The sequence below is a fragment of the Falco rusticolus genome, chromosome 2, assembly GCF_015220075.1.
Source record: "Falco rusticolus isolate bFalRus1 chromosome 2, bFalRus1.pri, whole genome shotgun sequence".
Classification (NCBI taxonomy): domain Eukaryota; kingdom Metazoa; phylum Chordata; class Aves; order Falconiformes; family Falconidae; genus Falco; species Falco rusticolus.
Genome location: NC_051188.1, coordinates 73,948,597 through 73,972,865, shown reverse-complemented (window position 1 = coordinate 73,972,865; position 24,269 = coordinate 73,948,597). Strand labels below are relative to the sequence as shown.

The 24,269-nt window shown below is 42.3% G+C and overlaps 1 protein-coding gene across 1 annotated transcript; it reads right to left on the bottom strand.

Annotated features, from left to right (window-relative positions):
• Positions 1-8,704: 8,704 nt before the first annotated feature.
• Positions 8,705-17,418, bottom strand: ASMT (acetylserotonin O-methyltransferase). Its single transcript, XM_037378508.1, has 8 exons — positions 17,068-17,418; positions 15,113-15,287; positions 13,773-13,902; positions 12,867-12,935; positions 12,239-12,357; positions 11,335-11,475; positions 9,929-10,051; positions 8,705-9,294 (listed from the first exon to the last, which is right to left on the bottom strand). Exons 1-8 carry the CDS (start codon positions 17,137-17,139, stop codon positions 9,083-9,085), a joined length of 1,041 nt encoding a protein of 346 aa, XP_037234405.1. The 5' UTR covers positions 17,140-17,418; the 3' UTR covers positions 8,705-9,082.
• Between the last annotated feature and the right edge of the window lie 6,851 nt (positions 17,419-24,269).

Here is a 24,269-nt window from a genome sequence, read left to right as displayed (position 1 = left end):
ACACAAGGAGAGCACACGAGCTCAGTTTCTATTTAGGAACTTCCATTGCATTTACTAGCTGCAATTCTGCAAAGTTCGTTCATTTGCACAAATCTAGACTCACACTCACTGGTCATGCTACAGCTTTTTCAGTTCCTCACGTGCATTGCAAAGACAGTTCTACAGGAAAAGAAAGCTCAAAACCTTCTCACTAAGACTCTTTCTTTTACCAGTTAAAGTAGAAGGTGATGGACATCACTAACACTTCCTTTTACCAGGTAATTCCTTGGGCCACTAGCTTTTACATGACAATGGTCAACCACAAAAATGCAGGGAAGACCTGGTTTGAGGGTGAAAAATCCTTGATTAGGCACTTGGTTGGCAGGCTGGCACTTGCTGTCAAGGTAACTGTGGTACTACCACAGCATTGTCCTTTCATTTTGTTCTACAACTAGCCTAGTCTCAAGGACAGTACTCCTGAGCGTCCCATCCAGAACAGGTAGAGTTCACTTTGCAGCCGCCACAGGGCATATATGACTAGCTTAGGTAATGATAAAATTAGAGTTCCAACCAAATAGCCTTAGTCCTGCAAAAGTTTTAACCTACACCTATGACAAAGCATTTGGTTGAGGTAATCTACAAATTCATTGTGAGGCAGCAGGAGATGTATAAGAGAAGATAAGGCATGTGGGAGAATGCCAGGTCAAATGGATTTGCTGTGCTGTGATTAAAGGTAGAATGGTGCATACAATTTCAAAGAGCCTCAAAAGCACAGAACCAGATGAAGTACAAATAATAGCGGTACATTTCCTTTAAACAATAATAAAAAAATACTTACACATGTAAGAATACAGGCACCAGAGGGATCCATTCTGCACACCCAGTTCTTAACAAGTGCAAGTAGGAAGTGGTTTGGGTTCATTGCTGCTTTATATTCTCCCTACAGATACCTCTGTAATGTAATCAACCATGGACAGCTGCACTAGTCTTTTACGTAAGTCTACATGTTTTCAAATTCTGCTATAAAACTGTTTCTACCCACCTGTTGAAGTTGCATTTGTCTGTAACTGATCATCCATTATTTCAGTTTATACCCCTGGGCCTTTGTTATTATGCTGTACTTGTACTTCAGGGGCCTCTGACAAAATTGGAGGGGTGGGTTTCAGTAGCACTAAGGATGTGACTTCCTGATAACTGTTTCATTAGCAACACTAGTCAACCATTCACCTCAGTTCTACAGCTGTTGAATAGTTCAGTCTTCAAAAATAATAGTCCCTTAGTGGACAGGTGGAAGGACAGATGCAGTCTTAAAGTTTCAGTAATCACTTTCTACCAATATTGATTAATTGGGGGATTATGACTTGCATATCGTCAAAATTGCTTAACTGAAATGGTATGCAGATGGAAGAGATCCACAGACCTTGCATTTGAGGGGTTGGCATTGCTATCTCAGGAAAAAAACTGCTTCCTAAGTTACCTGGTATTAATTTGGACTCATGGGACAAGCTTAATACTTATGAAGGAATTACTTGCGCTTGAGGATTTCTTGCACTTTCAAGGATCTCTTTCCCCATCTCTATCCTGTACCATGGAGGCTGCCATGCCAGGACATGTCAGGACAAATGGTGACACCAATTTTTTAAATGCCACACTACTTGAGAGGAACAAAATGACAGGCTGGGTACGCAAAACACCCAATCAATTCTGATAAAGTGTGGTTTTCAACTTAGTGTGGCCTTATATTAAAACATCACAAGATACAGTACACTACATAATTTATTTTTCCACAATGACAAAGCAAATTTTGCATAAGTAATTCTTTAGAGCCATGTATAGCTGCAAAAAATTTTCTAGAACAGAAACATTATGATCACACATTTCTGAAAACAACCATTTTGCTCCATAATAACTAATTAACTTCCCTATCAAACTGATTTATGCTTACATGTGACACACACAGAGAGTATTTTGCTCATTAATATATGCCCACAGTCAAGGAACCTCTGGTTTCCACCAGCTGATATTTCCTACTTTTCTCAGGACCATTATTTCATAAAACTTTATTTTAAAATAGTCACTACAAAACACTGTGCAAATGGTATGGTCTTCCTAATCAAAACGTTGTAAAGCTTTGCTTAATGGTATGCAGTCTTCCAGTGCACTGGTTATCATAGAGGACATTTGCTTATTTAATTGATTTGCATTTTTTCTTGGAAATAATAAAGTCTGCATATTAGCACACTACATGACAGAGGTAGTATTCCAGACAGAATGTTCCCCTGTTAGTATAATTTTTAACATTCATGAGGACACAGCCTTTGACAAGCAGCAATAATCTACCTAAATCTATACTAAAACTTGTAACATTTCATATTGCTGTGTGGAAGCTTTAACCAGATCATTGATCATCAGTGAAAATTTGTTCAAAACAGGTTATAGGTCTGTGCTATTCATGATACCCCTGACTACCCCTAAATTTCCATAAAGAACTTAGGGGGAAACTTTCTTTTCTCCAAAAATTAAAGACTGTCCAACTCTTTGTGGTGTCTTTGAATAGCTGGGTTTGTCCCCACGGAATTAGACTTCCATCTAAAATTTTAATTGATCATTTTATTCCCTGAACTTCATTGAATCTATTAAAAGGTTTCGAATATCATGTTGTTCACATCAAAATTGCTATCCTTCCTGTAATACAGCAAATCAGGAACATGTACACAGGGAATGACTAGCTGTGGGGACCACATTTTCACAAAGTTTAGGTAGGAAACATCAAAGTAGCTCCAAAAGTTTTATTTTATAGTATCCAGAGTAAAGACTGATCACCCTGTAGGTCATTTCACATTCACATGCAGTTGGGTGTTTTTTATGGTATGTTTGATAATTTTTACACTCCATTTAGCACACAAGTCATTAACATGAAAAAAATCAGGATATTCCTACCCATACAAAGGTTATGAATCATTTATAAAAAAAGATACTGGTGTATTTGTAATTCCAGCATTGTAGCCAACCCCCTGATCCTCCGTCTTCAAATACAACCTCTTGAGCTGTTGTTGAGGGATCTGGATTACAACAGGGTTTGTGCTAAAAGAAAATTACTCCACTTAGCTTCTGGATTTCTTTTCTGAGGTGCTCTTCTATGCATAAGTAACCTAAATAGGGACTTGTGGATAACTGACTAGCTGAAAAGGGTCACATAGACATAGTCCAGCTGGCTGGACAAAAATGCACATCGCTCTCAGCTTATCTGAAGTAAAGCAAAATACACTGTCTTTGGCTGTCCTTGTTACACAGTAAGAGGAAGATTTCGGTGGGAAAAGAATGTTGCAGGTGGGAACAGAAAACTACAGAAGAGAAACTAGGGGCGGGCTTGGTATTTAGGCAACTAACCAATAATGAGCTTAACTTTTGTAATATGTATGAGCTAATTATAACAAGGCATAAAAGGTGACTGTAAGGGACAATAAACGAAGTCTGCTGATCACTCATATTGAGTGACTGTGTCTTCCCTCCGTCGCGACAGGGACTTTGCAGAGCAAGAGTACTAGGCCTGTTCTCCATGCCAGCTTTTACATGCCTGCTATCCTGTCTTGGATTGCAAAATCATTATGAATCTGACTGTATCCCAGTTGCTTGCCATCCTCCATAGTAGGCATCCCAGCAGGCCTGTTTGATCAGTTGTTGGCAACACATTTTAGACAGCTCATAATTCTGCTGTTTGTGCCTCTGCAAAAGGCTGAACCCTACAAACAATGTAGGTACGAAAATCTCCAAATGCATTGCTGCTTTTCCCTTGGGTATCCTTCCCATTAGGGTGGGAACTTGATCGGCTCATGAACTTGCATAAAACCACCTCATCCCCTCTATAATTGCAGCCAGTACCTCAGGCATCTTGGCTGCTATAGGAGCCATCTGTGGGGTCACAGCACTTAGGGTTGCTGCTGTTGCCCACCATCTGTGGGCTGTGTTTTGCTTTGAGCACAGGCCACACTGGAAATTGCCATATATGCAAGGTCACTGCACTCACTGGTAACTGAACTCAGCTTTCACCGGGAGGCCACAGTCTTTCCTCAGTCTCCAATACCCAAATGCTACAGTGTAGCAGGGCCAAATCTGGACCAGTAACCTGTACTGTGGCCTGAACTTTCCCTCTTCAGCCCATACTTGGAGAGGTGTCTGCCTCTAGGAATCATCTTGGTCTCCTTCTGGGTTGGGAGCTTGGTTTGCCCAACACCACTGGACAGTTGAGATCTGATTTTTCCAACCACCAGTCCAGACACTGCATGAAACTGTTTAGCTAAAGGTGAGCACTGTGTTCTTGTTCCTTAAAAATAAGGTGCCAGACACATCATGCTTTATATCTATCCATATTTGGACAAACAGAATCACAGGATGTTTGAGTTGGAAGGGACTTCTGGAAGTCATCTGGTCCAGTCCCCCTGCTCAAGCAGGTCCACCTAGAGCTGTTTGCACAGGACCACGTCTACATAGCCTTTGAATATCCCCAAGGTGGGAGACTCTACCACCTCTCTGGACAACCTGTGCCAGTGTTCAGGCACACTCACAGTAAAAAAGTGTTTCCTGATGTTCAGGGGGAACCTCCTGTGTTTCAGTTTGTGCCCACTGCCTCTGGTCCTGCCACTGAGCACCACTGAAAAGAGCCTGGCTCCATCTTCTTTGTATTCTCCCTGCACACAAAATACTCCTTCTTGTCAATTAGACATCCTTGCCCTCAGTAGCTGTAACACTGGAGCCTTAGCATTTACTCCTAAACATATTAATGCTATCACTTTTATTGCCTATTTAGTTTTGGTGTCCAATGCTGTTGAATGCCACTTCTGACAGCTGCAGGCCTGAAAGACATGTTTGTGTAGCAGTATTAGATTATCTAGTCTCCAACTAAATATTAAATCCTAGCAACATTCCAGTGTTTCCATATGAGATATTTAATTTTTTAGAAAATATTTTTAATAAGCATTGAGGTGAACAGCTTTGTCACACTTTAGCATCTTCAGCATTCATATCACAGCCTGGAACTGCAGTCTTCCTTTTGTACTATAAATGCTGAAGGAAGAAATCAGCAGAATGTGCTACTGGCACTGCTTCATTTATCACACCAAAAGTTTATTGATTGAAGACCATATTCCATTTCAAAAAGCATTACCTGTTTTAAGCTACAAGATACGACACAGCATAAAGACTAAAAATGTATCTTTCTCAATGTGAACTTTAAGTCATTCTCAAAACCCATCCTGAGATGTTGGAAAGAAATACTGGTTTACGTGCTTTTAGTCAGCTTCTGACAGTCTGATTGCACTAAAGTATAACATATATATTTCCTATTTTAAGAAATCTATTTCATCCTGTTACATTCAAATTGTTTTCAACAAGCCTGGACACAGATATTGCACCCTTTCAGAGGCTGCAAGATGTGAGAACATCCAGTTCTTCAGAAACACACTGACCTCAACTGGCATCTGTGCAGAAGACGTTGTGCTCAAGGAGTCAGTGGTCTTGGACAGGCCATGTCTGCTCCACTGGACCTTGCACTTAGGGCTGGAGAAACTTGTGTGCTATTAATGTAATCTGTAATTTATAAAGTAAACGGTGTGTGGATCAAGGGGTGGGACATGTTGATCCTGACTAGGAGCCCATTGCACGTTTGAGAGGCAGTGACCCACGTCACAGCCAAGCCGAGCAGGTGTGAGCCCATGCTGCACGGCCAGGGTAGCCTTCAGGCCCGCACTGTGCTGCTGACACCCCTCCACTGCAGGACGAGCGCAGCCACCTCACGGTGACAGAGGAGCCAGCAGGCAGCTCCCACTCAGTGACAGCAATTACTCCACCTGCATGGCCTTACCTTTATTTAACAGTGCAGCATGTTCTCTTGAGAACGTTCTTTTTCTTGTAAGAAAATTATATAATAACTCAAATGACCCAAAATGAGGCACTTCCCTCCATGGTCAGGACGTATACAATGCACTGGGGGAAAATCCAACTCAGCTCCATCGAATGCTGCACAAACATGGTTGCCTGGCATCTGAATGGACATAATATTTACTTGCTATCTATATTCCTCTTATTCTGTTTTATTAAAACAAGGCTTCTATACTGAGATCCAGAAAGCACCCCCACCATCTCTCTCTCACCTCCCCCCCCCCCCCCCCCCCCAGTGCAGAACATTCTCCATAACCCTGCTGGGCTGGAACTTCACTCAAAATGTTGCTCTTGCCCAAAACTAAGTTGGTTTGCAATAAGGCTTTTCTGAGGAGCTAGTGCATTAGAGGGGAGAAATGTGCAGAATTTGTGGGGAAAAACCACACACACACACTTATATCAGCACACAAGTCCAGGACAACCAACAACCAAGCAGGTCCCAGGTCCCTCCAGGGGCTCTAGACCCCACATATAACAAGCTGTCATCCAAAATGCCTGTTGGAGCATGGAAACCGTAGAGCAAACAGGTTTTTAATCTGCCTGCATACAGAAAAGCACTTGTGTTGGGCGTTCTTCACAGGGTTTGTCATTTAGGAAGAAAAAAAAAGGAAAAGAAGAACAAGGAAAAAAAAGAAAAAATTACAAAGGAAGACTGGTGAGACCAGCTATGCCTCTGCTTTGTCAAGGCAGGTCTTAAGCTCAGAGCTCTCTGGACTTACTCTTTTACTCTGGCAGTGACTTGTTCTATGCTTATAGGGCAATCTCTCTTTGGGCCACGAATGAAGGACTAAAGAATGGATAAATGTCAAAAGCACACAGGAGACAAGAGAGGCTCTGAAGGAAGAGGAGGTTAAACAGACTGTGGCGGAAAGGGCAGGGGGGTGAAGAAAAGGAATGGGAAAATCAGAACTGAGTAGATAGATAAATAAATAGTCTAATGGAAACAGCACAAGTCCACTTAATACATTATTTTGTAGTTTCAAAGGCCTGGTCTCTGAAGGTGAATATAAAATTTTAGCATCTTCCTTATGCATACTCCAGTATCTCCTTGGTCACCCAGCACAAGAAAGCAGCCAAGAATGCTTTAGCATCTCCCCAGAAGCTGGATGTTCAAATGCCAACTAGCAGATAAGGAATGAGCAGCTAAAACTATAGCTGGTTGGAGGTTCTGCCTCACACAAGCAGTGAAAGCACAGTGCAATCATGTATTGGTGTTTAGCTGCTCTAATATGGCATCACATCTGACCCTTAAAAGTCATTTAAATACCAGTGATCTTCAAATTCTGCACTTCATTCATTTCCATCTGAATTCCAGGTAATGTATCAATCCTGTTTTTCAAAGACCCAGCATCTTTGAACCTTGATACACCTAAAAGGCGTGTTAGAACCAGGCATGCATCTTGCCTATTCAAGATGTGCCCAAGCCACTCTCTGTGAAGTTAATGACACGCAGAGCATGTTGTGAATCAACTCAGTGTGTAAGTACTGTGTTTAAAGAATTTGTTTTGACAAACCAAAACATCCTGCTTGTGGTTTGTTTTTTTTTTTTCAAGTCAAGGGCAGAACTGCCACTGACACCAGTGGAGACAGGAATTCTCTGACTCATCAAGGTTATATGATGTGTCAGTTTATATATGCAGCTGCAGCGTGCTGACCATAACTGACTTGTCTACTGGCTCAGGAAACATGCAACCACATGAGCAACCACCAGCCCATGGGTTTGCAGCTTCTTTTTGGGGGAAAAAGCCTATTAGAGAAAGTCCAGAAAGGGTTTTTTCCACCAGCTTTGGATTCTTGGCACAGTACAAACAGAGAAATAATTTCCCTGAACATTTGGGGGTTTGGGGTGTAGGTGAAACCAAAAAAGACCTTGTCAGTCTCATGTCATTATTCGCATTCATGCCTGGCTTCTGCAGGATGTAACACCTCGCTTTGTCTGGAAAGAGATCAAGCCTTCAGAACACATTACTCACAGGCTGCAGCTCCTGGTAAAATCACCTTCATGCCACATCACTCTCCACAATCACGTGTCCCAATTCCTACAGTATCCTGTTGATATATACAGGGCAAGATCCTACTCAAGCCACTACCTGCAGAGTGGCTCATGAGCTGTGCCCTGTTGCTTTTAAGGATGAGAAGGGCCATTATGGTCTCATGATTTGATTTTGATATCACAAAATATGACAAAGGCCAACTTTTCCTTACTGAGGCTATTTTCTGCCTGTGCTCCTCCTACAGTCTTAAGAAGTGGGAGGATCTTGTAGATTGCTACTGAGAAGACTATTTCAGGCTCCTCTAGTATTCAGCTTAATGTGCAAATGCAATTAGTGTTCAAGCCACAACTGCACAGTGTGACTTTCTGGTACCTTCTCCAAATGTTTCTTACTCCAGTAACCTGTAATTCTGCTACCAAGAACTGGGTGGGTTATGGCAGGTTGTGCTTGATCAAATGATTTCAAAAACAGCAGGAGGTATGCAATAAGGACTTCCCCAGTGCATAACTGAATGACTTGGCTGCATCATTCTCCTTCTTAGCTGTCATGTCAGTTCCCACCCTGTAAAGAGCATCCCTTGGGCTTAAGCCAGTCATCAAGCTACAAAATTACTTTTCATAACTTAAATCAAAATCTAGAGGAAATAAAAAATTACTATCATTTTTCATGCCAAACTCCTCAAAGCTCATACAGGATTTCTCCTTTAACTCTGAAAACACTAACTACAAGAAGGTATAATTTTGTCTGTTTATACTAAATCAGTTCCCCAGGAATAAAAATACAAGTAACAGAGCTCAGAATAGGGATCAGTTTTATTTTGCAGGAGTTCAAGTACAAATTCAGCTTTGCTTTTATCAGATACAGTGTTACAATTGGAAAGAATTAAAAAATTTGAAGCAGTCACACTGCATACTTCTTTTGTGGTTTTTTTTCTGAGCAACAGGTAATTTCTTTCTCTCCCTTCCAGATCCAAAGGCAAGCCCTAGTCAGGCTGCCAGATTCGCAATCCATGTACACTCAATATCTATCATCAGTGATTCTCCTGACAATGGATTAGCTTACAAAAAGGCTGGCTGCCTTAACTAAAAGCTAAGTTGATGATTCTTCTCTAAGAAGAGAATATCACAGTTCTTCACTTATTTTGTCTTGTTAGGTACATATAAGAGATACTATTATTTCCTTCCTAAAACAGCATCATAGAGTTTACCAGTCCGCTTGACCTGAATCTCTCCGAAGCCAGCTGCCTCGAGGAGCTTGCTGTACTCGGCTGCTGTTCGCTCTTTTCCTTCAGTCTGGACCAACATATTCATCGAATACAGTTGGGTTTCTAAAGGCCCGCTTTTATCTTCATTCAGAAGCGATTCAACTAGCAGCACCCCACCGCCTGGTTGAAGAAAGAGAAATAAAACACACACTGAGCTCTGAGAAAACAACATATTTTTCAGCTGAGTTATTAGAGCCTAACCTTTAGTTTCAGGAAGAAGCAGCCTCTACGTTAAGTCATATGTCAGCATCACAGAAGACAACGGAAGAGCAAAAACATCAGAGCATGCCTCTGCTTGGCTATGTAGGTGCTGACGTACCAGGGCTGAAGGGTATGCTATGGCTGGGATGGAAATTCCCATTTTCCCCAGCTGAAATCTGCAGGACCATACTGATTTTGTTGAGAACCTGGCTCTCTACAGAGTGATTTCAAAGCTTGAGGGTTAATGTGACGCTTAACGGGATTTTTACTATGAGGTATACACCTATCTAAAGAATACCCCAAATTCCAAATCCTTACACCAAAGTGTTTTGAAATAAGAGTCCCAGTAGAGGAGGAGACTGAAACTGGAAGCCAGATAAAGAGAACTTGGACCAAACCTTGTTCGGCTCAGTTGCACAATGCTGGCTTAGGAAAGCAAAAGACTAAATGAAGAAACACCTGCAGAGAAACTGTGTCACTGAGAATCAGGACTGGCGTGCTTCACATTACTGGTAGGTGAGACTCTCTCTGCTTCTCAAGAGCTTGCACCTACCAGGTTTGCAAGCATTGTAGACTTTTGCCAGCAGTTGCCTGCATTTGTCATCATCCCAATCATGCAGTATCTTGGATAAAATATACAGTTCAGCTTCTGGAATTGAATCGTTAAAGAAGTCTCCTGTTAAAGCAAGAATACATGTATTACACAAACCTCCCAAAACACAGAGGGCTGAGTTAAGCAAATACATTCAGTTCTGTCCAGTTCTAAAGACTGTGGGCTTGCCATGTCCAAAACACACATCAGACAGCACAGAATTACCAGGTAAAAGTCCTCTGTGGCACTGCATAGGGAATTTTGTACTTGTTCAGTCTCAGGAAGTTCTGAAATGTTTAAAAGCTGCAACTCATCTGAAACACCCTTTGATGCATGGGAAAATATTTGAGTCTAAGTTCTCTCCAATGACAGGAATTCAGATTCATAAAGCATTAGAAAGAGTAGACATTTTCTCACTCTTTCTGTAATGGAAAAAAACCCCAAAGAATTTTCCTTTATCTAAACAAATTTTCAAAGACCTTCAGTAACCACAGCACTACATCATAAATGAATAAGGAAAAAATACACATCTCTCACCTCCTAGCACTAGCTTCATCACCATATCTCTTGTTCAGTACCTCATGTACTACATTTGGATTTTTCTCTCTGCATCTTATCTTGTTATTTCCACCCTCATTTCTTTGTGCCACTGGCACACGTAACATTTCCTGTGTTTCCCCATCTTTGTTTTTACATACTCCTTTCCTTCCTTCAAGGCTGCTTTCCTCTTTTACCTTCAAAGGAACATTAAGTCATTCCAACATCCTGAAAGCTTTTGTAAACGTAAAAAATTGGATCTCCCTACACTCATTTTCAGCATAGATTGTGCAAAGACCATGTAAGATCTACATAATGGGCAAGAGGAATATGGGCTAGCTCACCCACATTCAAAGCCTGGAATATCTTAGGACTTGAAAGTCAACCAGTTGTGACCAGAGAAGGAAAACACCTTCTCTGAGCAGGCCTGGCATCCCACGCATCAGCCAGGAGGTCTGCACAGAAGAAAAGGGAGTGTTAGGAAGATTTACAACATCACATGGCAGTTTTTCAAAATTGCAGGAATTTTGTTGTTGAAATACCCTTGTTCTGAAGAAATCAAATAGTTCTGTTCAGGAGTAAAGAGCTTCTGGGTTGCTGAATAACTGAGTCATGTCTCTGATAGAAGGCAGCTGTGGTTGCACAGCAGGGAGAGCCTGTTTGTAGCAATGAGCTGCAGACCTGGGCTGGGGAGGCAGACTGCAGTCTGGGACACTCTGCCCACAAAAGCGGCAGCTGGAGACCTGAGCCACCAGTAGGGCACCTCTGAGCACAGAAAAAGGGCTCAGGAGCAACAGCTGTGACAACAGTACACCGCTGTCCACACATACCTTCATGGAAAGCGATCTGACACTCCTCAGGGGGAACAAACTGCTCCTTGGCCACTCGCACAACTTTTGGCAGGTCATAAATTGTGACCGTGGAATTTGGGTACAAAGAAACACACTCCCGGGCCAAAGCTCCTCCACCTCCTTTGGGGAGAGTAAAAGAAATTCAGTGCTGACACAAAACCAACCTGTTCAGCAACACCCTCATGAAGCAGGCAATGGTGCATTCAGCTGCATGGAAGCTGGCAAGGTACACGTGCTCCCCACTGTTGTTGAAAGGGAAGAGGAGGGACAGCAGAGGCCACTGTCTCCATTTGCTCTGCAGAAAGCTCCAGGACCCCCAGCACAGAGGTCAGCCCCAGCCCTTACAGCACTTATGCACCCCCTCAGCCAGACCCAGCTGTGGATGCTGGAAGGTGGGAAATGAAAAACAGAGCCACTAAACCAGGCACTGGGGAAGTCATTGATGGAGCCTGCAAGGGAGCCTGACCCATCCCATGAATTCTGGCAGCACTTTGCAGTGCTGGGACAGCAGGGCAAGAGGCTGCAGACAGTCTCTCAATCTAGTGACACCAACCGAAGGGCGGGAGGGAAGGAGTCTGGCACCAGAAGAGAGTGTCAAGCAAGGCAAGAATAAATGCCAAGCCTGCCACGTACACAAGGGGATGGGCCACTACTCACACAAATAAGATTCTGTAAAGAAGAGCATTCAGCTTCCTAATGCTCGCACCACTCTCACATTTCTCTTTTTAAACCAACCAGATTAGTAAAATGCTCCCTTTATTGCCGAGATATGTTCTGCTTTCCATCGTTTTGCCCATCATATAACATATGAATTAGTTTTCTTTCAGAGCTTGTAAAAGACGACAGTTCAGAGGCTTGTTAAAGAAGATATACTAATGCTCACCTCCCAGGTCATAGATTTGCGTGAAAGAGGAAAGGTCAAATGCAGCAAGAACATCTCTGCCACATATACTCCACACTGAGTTCTGGCCAGCCATGAATTTCAGCATTTCTTCTTCTGATCTAGTAACACAAAGACACAGGCACATAGAAAAGGCAACTTACAATATCCTCGGTGATTCCTATCATACGACTTATTACAAGTTTTAGCTTAAACACTAATCTCTGCTTTTATTGACACAGAATACATAAACCTACCTTGAGCCTTATTGTAGCAGAAGGGTACAGCTATGCATTCATGCATTTAAATAGGGAATTAAGACTAGTGAAGTCTAACAGTGTGTTAGGCTGGTAATTCTGAAGCTTCCAAGGCATTTTTGTTTCCTCCAACTACCATTGCCTCCGTGCCAGAGACCTGTGATATGTTTTTCAGAATAGGAAATTATGTAATTCTATTCAAAATGTCAGACAGTGTCCCAGTAATGGATATTGTTGGGAAAGGTAAATGCTGCATGATGGTTCTGAGTGAGATTCTCACATCATCATAATTATGGCTCAAGACAATTAAATAAAAACATTAATTTTATCTACAATAATAATAATAATATTTCCATGAATATACTAATGATTACCTGTACATTGCTCCAAAAGGGTCTTTGGATGAAATTCCAAAAGCTCTTTCATATTGGTTTTTTCCTTCTCTAAAACAGCAACCAAAAAAATCATGATTGTGGATTTCTTTTTCTTTAACCCCAAACACACATCGGGGCTGTAGTTGCAGCTAGTTCATCACTGTGGAAGGTGCTCAACTTTGTACAGAACATATGACAGCCTGTTTGTAATGGCTGTAGAGGCACGCTCATTTGCCACCCCCCCCACCCTCCAAAACATGCTGATACATTTCTCAACCTTTCACAAAAATGAGTGGTTCTTTTCAAGGCCAGGTTGCATGAGGTTTTGAGCAACATGGTCTAGTGGAAGGTGTCCCTGCCCACAGCAGGGGGGTTGAACCACATGATCTTTAAGGTCCCTCCCAACCCAAACCATTCTGTGATTTAGGGGAACACCTCAAATAAATGTATGAGACTGGTGCAATCATCACCACCAGACACATCATGTTTGATCATCAGTTGCATGGATTGGAACAAGCGAGACTCCAGCCCCGCATTAAACTACTCCTATACACCTTTGCAACAGAAGTATCCTTAGTGCTCATTACTCATCATTTACTTTGATGCCTCCTCAACTAAGAGGTACCGTAACAATCAAGTGCTTTCCTGAAGGTCAAACACATAGAAATCTGATTCCTAGATCTCTAGCATCAGAATGAAAAAGAAAAGAAGAATAGACACAAATGGAAAACAAGAAAAAACAAGAACACATATTGGCTGTGTTAACAGCCAAAATGATCTGTTGGTTTTTCTTTCCAAAAACCAGTCAGCTTCTTCATCGTGCTTTCCCCCAGAAACACACCACTCAGAGCAGCAACACAGATGGCACAAAGCAGTCTGCAACAGACAACGCACAACACTCCTTACCTCACAGCATCAGCCAGGTAGTGCCAGCACAAGTAGACTGTATTGGAGTAATACATGATAATATGATACTGAGACTTGGGACTTGATTTTGTAAGGTAGATGTTAGAAATTTCTGTGTTTCTGTAGAGGGCTAAAGGGTGAAATAAATATATTTACTAACATGTATGATATACCACCTTGCCAAGTCTATTGTATTGCATGGTATTTATCACTGGAAGATGTCTTATATGATCAAAGATACAACCACATTGCTTCTATAATCAATCGTTCCACTGCAACGAGCAGTGGGTGAGGGTTGCTGAAATGTGTGTTCCCCCATTCAGCGTGAGTAAACATTATCTACCTACACTTACTCCGGCACCCAACATTTCTTTCAAGAACAGCAAAAGGAATGCTTTATGAGTGTTATAATTTCCCTATAGTCTTCTGCTATCAGAGGAAGCTTTTGGTATGCTCTATTTAAATGAGAACCCCTTGCAGACATGGGGTATTTTTCAGTCAACAAGGTCAGCAAGTGGGAGACAAGTCCTCAAAGCAGCATGCCAACCACACTTATACTCTCTCAGTTCACTAGAGCAGGACCTTCTGCAGACAGATGAACGCCTAAAGGACTCCAAAATATCCCCCACTTCCTCTGACGCATCTGCAGTGGCATTGCTCACCCACGGGATTGGCATACAAAAGGAATATAAAAGATAGATCCTGCTCTCCCTAAACTCATTGGACAGCTACTCCAAGTCCTAAAGCAGAGGAAGGCAGCACAAGCCAAAGCAGGGGACACAACTTGTTAGACTCTGGCTAGTCCTGACGAGCTGTCTGATGGCTACAGATCCCTTCTGACCATGTGGACTCAACATCTCTGATGCAAGGGCAAACTTACACCACCTCTCAGTTCAGATTAGCAACCTAACAAAATACTTCACATGGTGGTAAAACCCCAAAGAAAACCAAAATGTGTTTTTAAATCATGTTGTTGCCCATCCACCCTGCCATTTGGTTTCAAGGTTTAAAATTGTGCCCACACGTCAGAGTTTTCTTAAGACCAGCCCTGAAGAGACCCTGAATATCTCCTCCAAGGTCACCTGAGGTTCTTGCACAAAAAAAGTTTAGGGATATAGAGCCTCTCACCTGGGTTTTACGTTACACCTTTAAACATACTGACATTTGTTGCTTCTCTTTCAGCTGAAGAGGGGATAGCATCCCCAAGTGATTCTCCCCTCCTTCCAGCTATGGTAACTGGCCTAACTAGATATCACCTCTCCCCACATATTTTTCCTCACTTATAAAATCTTCAGAGGTTGAAGTATTTTAGTTTCTCCCCCTTCTTCTGCCTTTATTACCTCCTTCTTGTGTCAGCTCTACTGCCAAAAGCTTCAGTCCCACGCAGGCATCCAGCAGTCTTTCCATCCCCGTGGTGCTGGTACCCAAGCGTGTGGCAATGGCATCTGAAGACAGAGGCTCTCCTGACTCCAGCAGCAGATCAAACACCCCCAACTCACAGGCAGTGAAGATAACCTGGGGTTAAGGGAGTGAGGGATCAGGTGAAAGCATCAAGGCCTACTACATTTCTAAGGTTTCTTTGTTGGAGAAAAAACACATATAATAATACTGCTTTCATGTAAAATTGTATTTCATATAAACAAGTCTAATGATTAAACTGAAATTTCTCTGAACACCTATAATACCATGCAGTGCTTGTAGTGCACCTTTTTTCATTTCTTCTCCTTTTCTGGCAAAGCCAGCTAATGTTTTTGGCTCACAAAGGTTCACATTTAGAAGCCAGGATTAGGGTATGAATCTTCCTGGATCTTCCTGAGTTTCAGAGCACGTTCTCACAGTCTCTCTTGCTTTTTGCCAGAGAGCACAAAGGCAAGACTGTGTGGTGGTAAGTTTTTCTGTTGGTTTTGTTCTTTAACTGAGGATCTAATGCATGCTCCAGTGAACCCTGGAGACTCTACTGTGGCTTACAGCAGCGGGAAATATCCCCACTCTATGGATCCTATTTTCAGGGACTGATGTGGATGACTACAGTGGTCTCCCTGAGGCAGGGAGGCTCCTCTCAGCCAAAAGGACTGCCTCTTTCAGACCAACAGAATTGCCCTGTCTTTTCACACAGGTGTGTCACATCTCCAGGAACAGCCCTCAATTTTCAGACAGACATATATAACTTCCTTCTCTAGCTGTACAGTCAAGTTTATAGGTCTTAGCCTATTTCTCTGGCCACACAAACACTCCTAAAACAGTAACAAATGCATCAGCTCAATTGACTGCCTGTATCTACAATGATTTGATAAAGTACATGGGAAACTCCTCAGTAAGAACATGATTTAACCAAAGTTGAGATCACTCCTTAGATACACAGTACCAGTGTTAATCTGGAAAGCATTGGGCACTGCTCTTTCTCACCAAGCAAAATGATTTTTCATTATCCATTTTTCATCTCTTTACTGTCAGCTCTACCTTTCAGGAGCCTTAGGATGCAGCAGTATTTGAACAACCCAAACAGCATTCATTCCATTACCATGTTGGCCAGATGTGCAACAAGGGACAATAGGAAAGGTAACTAAATAGTAAATGAGCAAAAAATCACCACAGCACTGGATATTGTACTTTTATGCCCATGTGCTTATACACACATAAAGGCAAATAACATAAGTAAACAATAAGGAAAGTGAAACAACTAGTTCTACCTTTGTGCCTTAATCAAATGCTGTTGGGAAAAAGCAGTCGTTATACCAGACACTTTCACCTGAAAAGAGGCAATACACAGAAGTTCTCAAGCTCAGCTGTCTGCATAACACATACAGACAAACCATGGGAGAGGGAAGAAAATTATTTGAGAAGATATTTGAAAAATCTTGTTCTTTGCATGGCTTCACAGGGAGGGAAAAAAGGGCAATTCAAGTCAGCCCTCTGTTTCCCAAATTCAAAAAATGAAAAGCAGGAAGAAATCCCACCACCAAAGGAACCTTCTACGTTGAGGCAGTCAGACAGCAAGCCCTCAGCTATAAATACCTGTGGTTTTCATAAAGCCTCATGCAGAGTCAAGGTCTTCTCATCCAAGCCCCCAAAGGTCAGAGAGGTCTCAATAAATGCTAAGTTTACCCTGACAGGTCAAATCCCTTTCAAATTTTTTTCTTTGCAAATTTCCTTCCTGCTTAGGTAAGCCAACAGGATTCTTTCATATGAGATAATATTCATTCCAAAGACTTATATTCAGGACCTAAAGTGAGATCCTTGAGTATTACTCTGCACACTTTTAGACATCTGTCCAAGACTGAGCAATATTTCTTACCTTGGAGACTAAGAATCCACTGTTGTATTGCAAGATGGTTTTAGGGTAGTCAAGGTCTTCGGTGGAACTCATTTTCTTTCTGGACTGAGGCACAGACTCTCTGGTCCTCTTAATTTAAATAAGCTTCTTTCCACCAGGCACAGGGTACACCAGCTGATCCACTTAATCTTATTGCTTCTGAGAAACGCACCGGTTACAAAACGTGTCAGCTCAGTTGTACGGCTTCAGTGGGGTTTTCTGCCAGGTTCAGCTCTTTCTTTGGCTCTTCAATCATCAGGCACAAGGCTAAAGAAGCAGTGTGGATTAAAGCTTGTATTGTCAGTTCAGCAGTCAGTTAACATGCTGGTGCTTCAGAAGCACTTGAAAGCTTGTAACAAGTAAATCAGAAATCAGTACAGAACAGTACCAAGAACCTGAACTCTGTGTGATGCACCGAAGTTCATAAACCAAAGTGGAGTCCTAACTGGGGCTTGTTCAAAAGCAGCTCTGCTCCATCAGGCTGGCTTTTTGATGCTGGAGGACTGCCCAAGAAGAGAAATCATTACTTATGTTAGTCAACACAATGAGGAAAGACAATTTGAAAACCGAATTCTTCAAGTGAAATATGGACATTGACAGGGCTTTAAGAGTGAAGGAATATCAGCTCAGCTCAAAGTGGTCATCAAAGCTGGGATGTCCTATGGCACTAATTCCACTCACCTCTTACTCAAGTGTATGCACAGCACTCACCTCCACCATGCTGAAACAGAGACTTGTTCAGCCTCTGGCTCCAGGTCACATATCCAGGGCCTCAGACCTTACCCATGCAAGAAAAATAACTGGCATAACTACCACATAGCAGGCAGGAGCTGCTGAGGAAATAATCTGAGAGCAGAGGCCACACAAGATGCTGAAGGCAAAGAAAGCATCCCACCATAATCTGTGCCTGGAATAATTTCCATGCAGGTGTGTAAAACTTTGGTGTGCTTCCCTGGCCTGATTTGCAAGCCATGCCCATGGAAAAGCTAAAAGAAACAGAGGGGTGTAGCCAGAGGGGAGCTGAAACTTGCTGTGATGGGCACAGGTCCAGGTGACCTTGGGGCTGGCAGTAGGGTACGCCCCATGCCTTGGTGCAGAAGCAGTCAGTGCATAGAGAAGCTGTAAGGTCTGTTTGTTGTGCTGCCTTGTTGCAGTGACTGGTTTGCTCTGACAATGATCATTCAGGTGAAGTCTACAAAGAATTAAATCTAGTCTTGTTCCTTTTCCATATTATGCAGGTCACCCCACATACCAGCTTAGAATGCAGTGCGTTTCATAGCAGCACTACAGAAGGGGTGTCTACTTGTGCTTTGCCATGTTTTGGCAGAGCAGGGTGCTGAGGGATGACAAAATGTTCCACATTTTCCGGCTGGCTGCCGCAGTCTCCCTCCCCTTCTGTGCAAAACTAACCAGGGGCATGCAGAAAGTTCTTGGGAAGAAACGATGAAATGACTGCCAAGTGCCAGGTGTGTCATGGATTTCAGCTTCACACATACACCACGCTACCTTATAGGTCTTTCATCAGATAATTAAAACCCTGGATTGTTCTCCTGAAGCCCCTCTGCCCCACTGTCCATCACTCCAGCTTGTAAATGCCGGCCATCTTGCCCATCTTGCATCTTGGGGCACATGCTCCGCTCTCAGGTGAGAAAAGACCCTTTCCATCAAGGAGAAACTCACAGTTCTTACATCACACACTTGGGGACCCTTCAGGCAACATTAAATGAGACCTGACTTAGGTAATACCGTGATGGCAAAATGTTACAAAATAGCATTTTTCCAGTGATAGCTTTCTCCATGCTTCAGAGATTCAGTTAATGCGCAAAACTTGAGCAATACAGTGATCCACATGCAGCTCAACATTTTGTGTACATTAGCGTGGTGTATGTTTAAAGACTGCACTTCACAGCTTTGTCCCAACACGTTTTAATGTTCTCTTCCTTTCCTAGGAAGTAGGCTTGTATTTATATGCTGCTGCTACAGTTAGTTCTGGCGCTCCTCTTTTGAACCTCTGCCTCATTTTAGAAGAAACAGGCCAGTATAAAGTTTTCCATATATTCCTTCTGACCATTTTGTGGATGCAGTGAATCTTTCCCAGCTGAAAGGTTCCACTGTATAGTCCTTCTCTGAATCTGTATTTTCCATTCAGATCCTTACATTTCAGCCAAAATATGTTGTATTTCTTTTAGCCAGTAGTTAAATAGCAGTCTGCTTTAACAGTTGAGTTATTAAAGTTAGCTAAGCAGATATCACAGTTATCAGCCTTTTTTTCCCCTCTGTACACAAGTCAGAAGCAGTACCTGCTCCCCAGGTCCTAACACCACAGGGTCTCCTGTTTAGCAGCACACTAGGTCTGAACACACAAAAGTTAGAGCAATCACCAAACTGCAGAAGCACTTAGACATCCTCATCCTGGCCAATATAGCCTGTAAATATGGTGCTATTGTCTTGCTACTGCACTGGACTTCAATGTTCATTACAGGTTAGACACTAATATTCTGTTTATTTTGTACTGTGGAGGCTGGAGATAACAACACACCTCTCTGCCAGAGTGACTGTGTATCTGTACAGCTTGCATTTAAGAAGACACCATTTCTCTTGAAGGAAGAGCCTGGACAACAGGCTTCAAGAACACAGCTATGTTCATAATGGCCATCTTCGCCTGCAATCCTCACCTTAAGGAGAGTGCACGAGCTCAGTTTCGATTTAGGGACTTCTGCCTGCAGGTTCACCGTTGGCGAGTCTGCAGAGTTCATTCACTTGCCCAAACCTATACCCACTGTTAGTAAACACACTACAGCTTTTTCAGTTCCTCACATCCATTCTAAAGACAATTCTATGGGAAAAGAAAGCTCAAAACCTTCTGACTAAGTCTCCATCCATATGGAAAACCAGGTCAACTTCTTCTCCTCAAAAGCTCTCTCTCTCTCCTCCGGTTAAAATAAATAAATTGTACATAAATATCACTAGCCAAAGATAAATAGTTAGCAAAAGATTAGAAAGGTGTAGGAAAATAAAAATATTTCTCTGCTAAAGGCCAGTTCTGCTTGCCTGCCTGCTACTGACACACAAATTGATGCAATTTTGTCCAAGCATAAAGATTTCCCATCCCTGGGATCATAACAGCTATTTAGATCCGGGCCATCAGCCACACTGGAAGCAAATGCTCTCCACACTGAAGCATGCATTTGTCTTCCATTGAGCTAAACAGAAGAACCCTAGGGAGGGCAAGCTGCTGCTCACCAGCTTACAGGCCACTTTCCTCAAATGACTCAGATGTAGATTGGTAATCAGATATTACAGTGACATTTAGTACAGCTGCATTAAATATTCTTGAGTACAAAAATGCTCAATCCTTGATTCTTGTAGTTTTGACTATGTAATGGTTAGTTATGTGCATGACTATAGACTAGCATATCCTAACGGGCCATAAATGTACTGAAGGCAAAGTTATCAGGTACAAGAGGCTCTGGTAATAAAATGACCATACAGTTAATTAAACCCACTTGAAGTACTTTTTCAATTCCAATTAAATCTGTCTGTTGAGGACACCAGATGTAATCATCTAATGGGATTACTACTGGCAGCAAGATGTAGGGGAGAAGGGTTGCAGATAACCCACACCAGACTGATGCAAAGCCACACAGTCTGTTGCTGTTTCCAAGTAAATTGTTAGCCAGGCTTAAAGTCTAAGCTCCTTTTAAGCTATCAATGCATTCATGAAGATGAAATTACAATGTCTTGCTTTCTCTGAAAAACCCATCGAGGTTTATGTCATAATGCTTAGACCATGTGCAGGCTAAAACTGTTACTTTACCTCCACAGTTCTATTTTGGTGATTAATTTTTCTTTGGCTAAATTTTGACTCGCTACAGACAAATACTACACAAAAAATAATTACATCATCATCTTTGCATAACATTTGAAAGTAAGAAATTCTCTATGAACTAAGCAGATTCAGTAAAATTAATGTGTCTGCCAGTGAGAAATGGCAGATGACACTACTTCCACACATGCAACCTTCCATATAAGCAAAAAGTACAAGTCTCAAGGATCTGACTACGATCATCAATTTCAGTAATGCCAGCATGGCAGCAACTGCGCCTTGGTATCATTCCTAAGCCTCTAAGCATGCCCAACTTATATCAAATGGCACAAAAGTGCACTATGTTAGTTTGTGGGCCCCACCCTTTTTTTTTTAAGAATCCTAAAAAGCCAAGATACCCAGTATCATACTTTCTTCTTTGAAACAGAACATCCAGTTTTAACAAAATGCTTGTTTTTCTTCTTTGTAGCTTCTTCTCATGTTTTACAATAGATGCATTTCCTTAGTAACATCCCTATTGCTTCTGACAGTTTTTGACACCAACTGATTATATTTTTTTCCTGTTTACATCACATATACTACTGGCAGACATTTGGAGTAGGCAGGAAATACAGTATACACCCGCTCATCCTCTAAGCAAACCCTCCCTCCTCCTCAGTTTTCCTTGTAGTAAAAACTCTGACTGAGAATGTCTTTTAAAGTCCACCATAAGCAACCCAGCATTGTTCTGGCCTGCAAATAATCTCTCAACAAATAATTCAAACAAATAGTCTGAGATCTCTGTCAGAGGAATGTCCCAGCAGACAAGAGGCATAGATAGTGTCCCTGAGGACAGACAGGTTCACTAGTGAAACATGGCAGAGGCTGAAACTTAAAAGAGAACGATGCAAGATAACTAAGATGGACAGCAGCTGAGGCAGGCTCCCATGTCAGAAATTACTTGATTTCATGTCAGAAATACACTGTCAAGTATCACAAAGGCAATCTGTGGACCCGCAACTGTTTTGCCCATTTCAAACTTGTTAATCTGATAATCCTCCTCTCCCTTTCTTCAAAAGAGAGAGCTTCAGAAAGAAGTGTTCCCATGGCTTTGCATGAGCAAGCACCCCTGAAGTCCTTTTCCCTGGTCACTCACCTCAAATATTTTTTACAGCCTTACACTGTTTGCAAGTTTGAGCTGGGGTAAAGTTAATTTTCTTCGTAGTAGTTAGTATGGGGCTACGTTTTGGGTTTTTGCTGGAAACAGTGTTGATAACACAGGGATGTTTTAGTTATTGCTGAGCAGTGCTCACACAGTCAAAAACTTTTCTGCTTCTCACCCCACCCCACCAGCGAGTAGGCTGGGGGTGCACAAGGAGTTGGAGTGATGGAGCCCGGCTTTCCTGGAGATGGCTGAACACCTGCCTGCTGATGGGCAGCACTGAATTAATTCTTAGTTTTACTTTGCTTGTGTGCATGGCTTTTGCTTTACCTATGAAACTGTCTTTATCTCAGCCCACAGGTTTTCTGCCCTTTACCCTTCTGATTCTCTCCCCCATCCCACCAGCAGAGAGTGAGCGAGCGGCTGAGCGGGGCTTGACTGTCTGTTGGGGTTAAGCCATGGCAGGTGCAGTGAGCAGAAGAGACTTTGCCAGCCCTTCCCTTTTCCAGTTAGTTAGAAGGTTAGACACCACTGGGCAACTCCTCAGGGCACCTACAGACGTGTCTGGGATCTTTCGCAGAATTGCAGGGAAGACCTGATCTGAGAGTGATCAGTTCTTGTGCAGACGCTTCCTTGGCAGGTTGAGACTGCTATCTGGTAGTGACTGTGGTGCTACCACACCATTATCCCTTCCTGTTGTCCTACAAATTGTCTCGTTTCAAGGACAGCACTCCTGGGCAATCCATCCAGAGCAGGTAGAGCTCACTTCCCAGGTGCCACAGTGCACAAGCTATTAGATTAGATATCAATTAGAAAAGAATTCAGATCAGTTTTAGCCCTTCAAAGTTTTATAACCTACTATGGCAAAGCATGCTTGAGCTAATGATGATATTTTTTTTGTGAGGCAGCAGATGTATTCAGAGGATGCAGCATGTGAGGGAGAACCAGATCAAATTCATTTTCTGTGCTGTGGTTAAAGAAAGGATTGGGTTTAAAATGGTATGCACCAAGCCTCAAAGTCCTGGTATCAGATAAAAAAAAAGAGGTGCACTTCCTTTTAACAGTAATATGTACACATGTGGGAATGTAAGACACCAGAAGGACCCATTCCCCACACCCAGTTCTGAAGGATAACTGCAACGAGCTTGCTGCTTTATACAAATTCTGCAAATTTATTGCAAGGCAGCAAAAGATACATTCTGCAAACACATTCATTGGGCTGGGGAAGGACCAGATCAACAGAATGCAACATAAGCTTAATGAAATGAGTGTTATATCCAGATTATAAGCAAACTTCAAAGGCAGGATACGAGATCAAAACACAGGCAATACATATATTTCCTCTTAATTAAAAAAAAAACAAAACCAAAAACAACCCTTAACTTGTACAGCAGTACAGCAGCCAATTTTGCTCACCCATTTATGAATTAAGGCATCTGCCAAAGTCTGATATAAAATCTAACATCCCTACCTCTGCTATCAAACACGAGCAGCTGCAATAGTCTGTTACACAATCCTTTACATGCTCTGGAACCTCCCTAAAGCTGCAGTGTCCAGGTAGCACTGATCAGTGATCAATTCTCTATCAACATTTATAGCCTTGCAGTCCCTGGTGCAGTCCTGTGCTCATAATCTTGGGAGCCACTGCAAAAATTCTCATTTTCTCTAACAGCTTTCAAGATGATGCTTCCAGACAACATATTATTTTTTTTTTAATATGCATACGTAATAATGCATATACCTTTTATTCTAGGTCATTGAATACATTACAAAGGTGGAGTCACTTAGAAAAACCATGGGTATGGTCACAGCTTTGGTAACCACTTCTTACTAATACCAATTCCAGCAACAAGACTCATACATGACCCAAATTACTTTACCACAGCAGGCAGCAAGCAGATGGAAAGCACCGCAACAATCATAGTGAAGGGCTGAGCCTTGGGCTTGCGGAGAAGCTGTAGTGCCCGTTGAATAAGCTGCTCCCTGAGTCATCCAGTGCAGGATGAGGCCAGCAGATAAAGAAGAAAAATATCAGGCCAAAAGCCGGGTATGTGTAGGGGCTCATCAGCCCTCAGACAGAACCATGAGGAGGCCTTCTTTAAGGATCAGAACAGGACTAAGTAGTAACACAGACCATAGCAACAGGAACTTGGCTTTCTTCGCCTTTCAAGGCTCATGTTCTTTCTTTGCTGAACAAGGGCTGCAGGAAAACCCCTC

Excerpts from the sequence above, each read along its gene's own strand:
- ASMT (XM_037378508.1), bottom strand. The coding sequence starts at position 17,139 with ATGAGTTCCACCGAAGACCTTGACTACCCTAAAACCATCTTGCAATAC. Across the intron at positions 11,476-12,238 it reads GCAAATCTATGACCTGGGAG|GAGGTGGAGGAGCTTTGGCC; the intron begins GTGAGCATTAGT and ends CTCTCCCCAAAG. Across the intron at positions 9,295-9,928 it reads CTACAATGCTTGCAAACCTG|GCGGTGGGGTGCTGCTAGTT; the intron begins GTAGGTGCAAGC and ends TTCTTCAACCAG.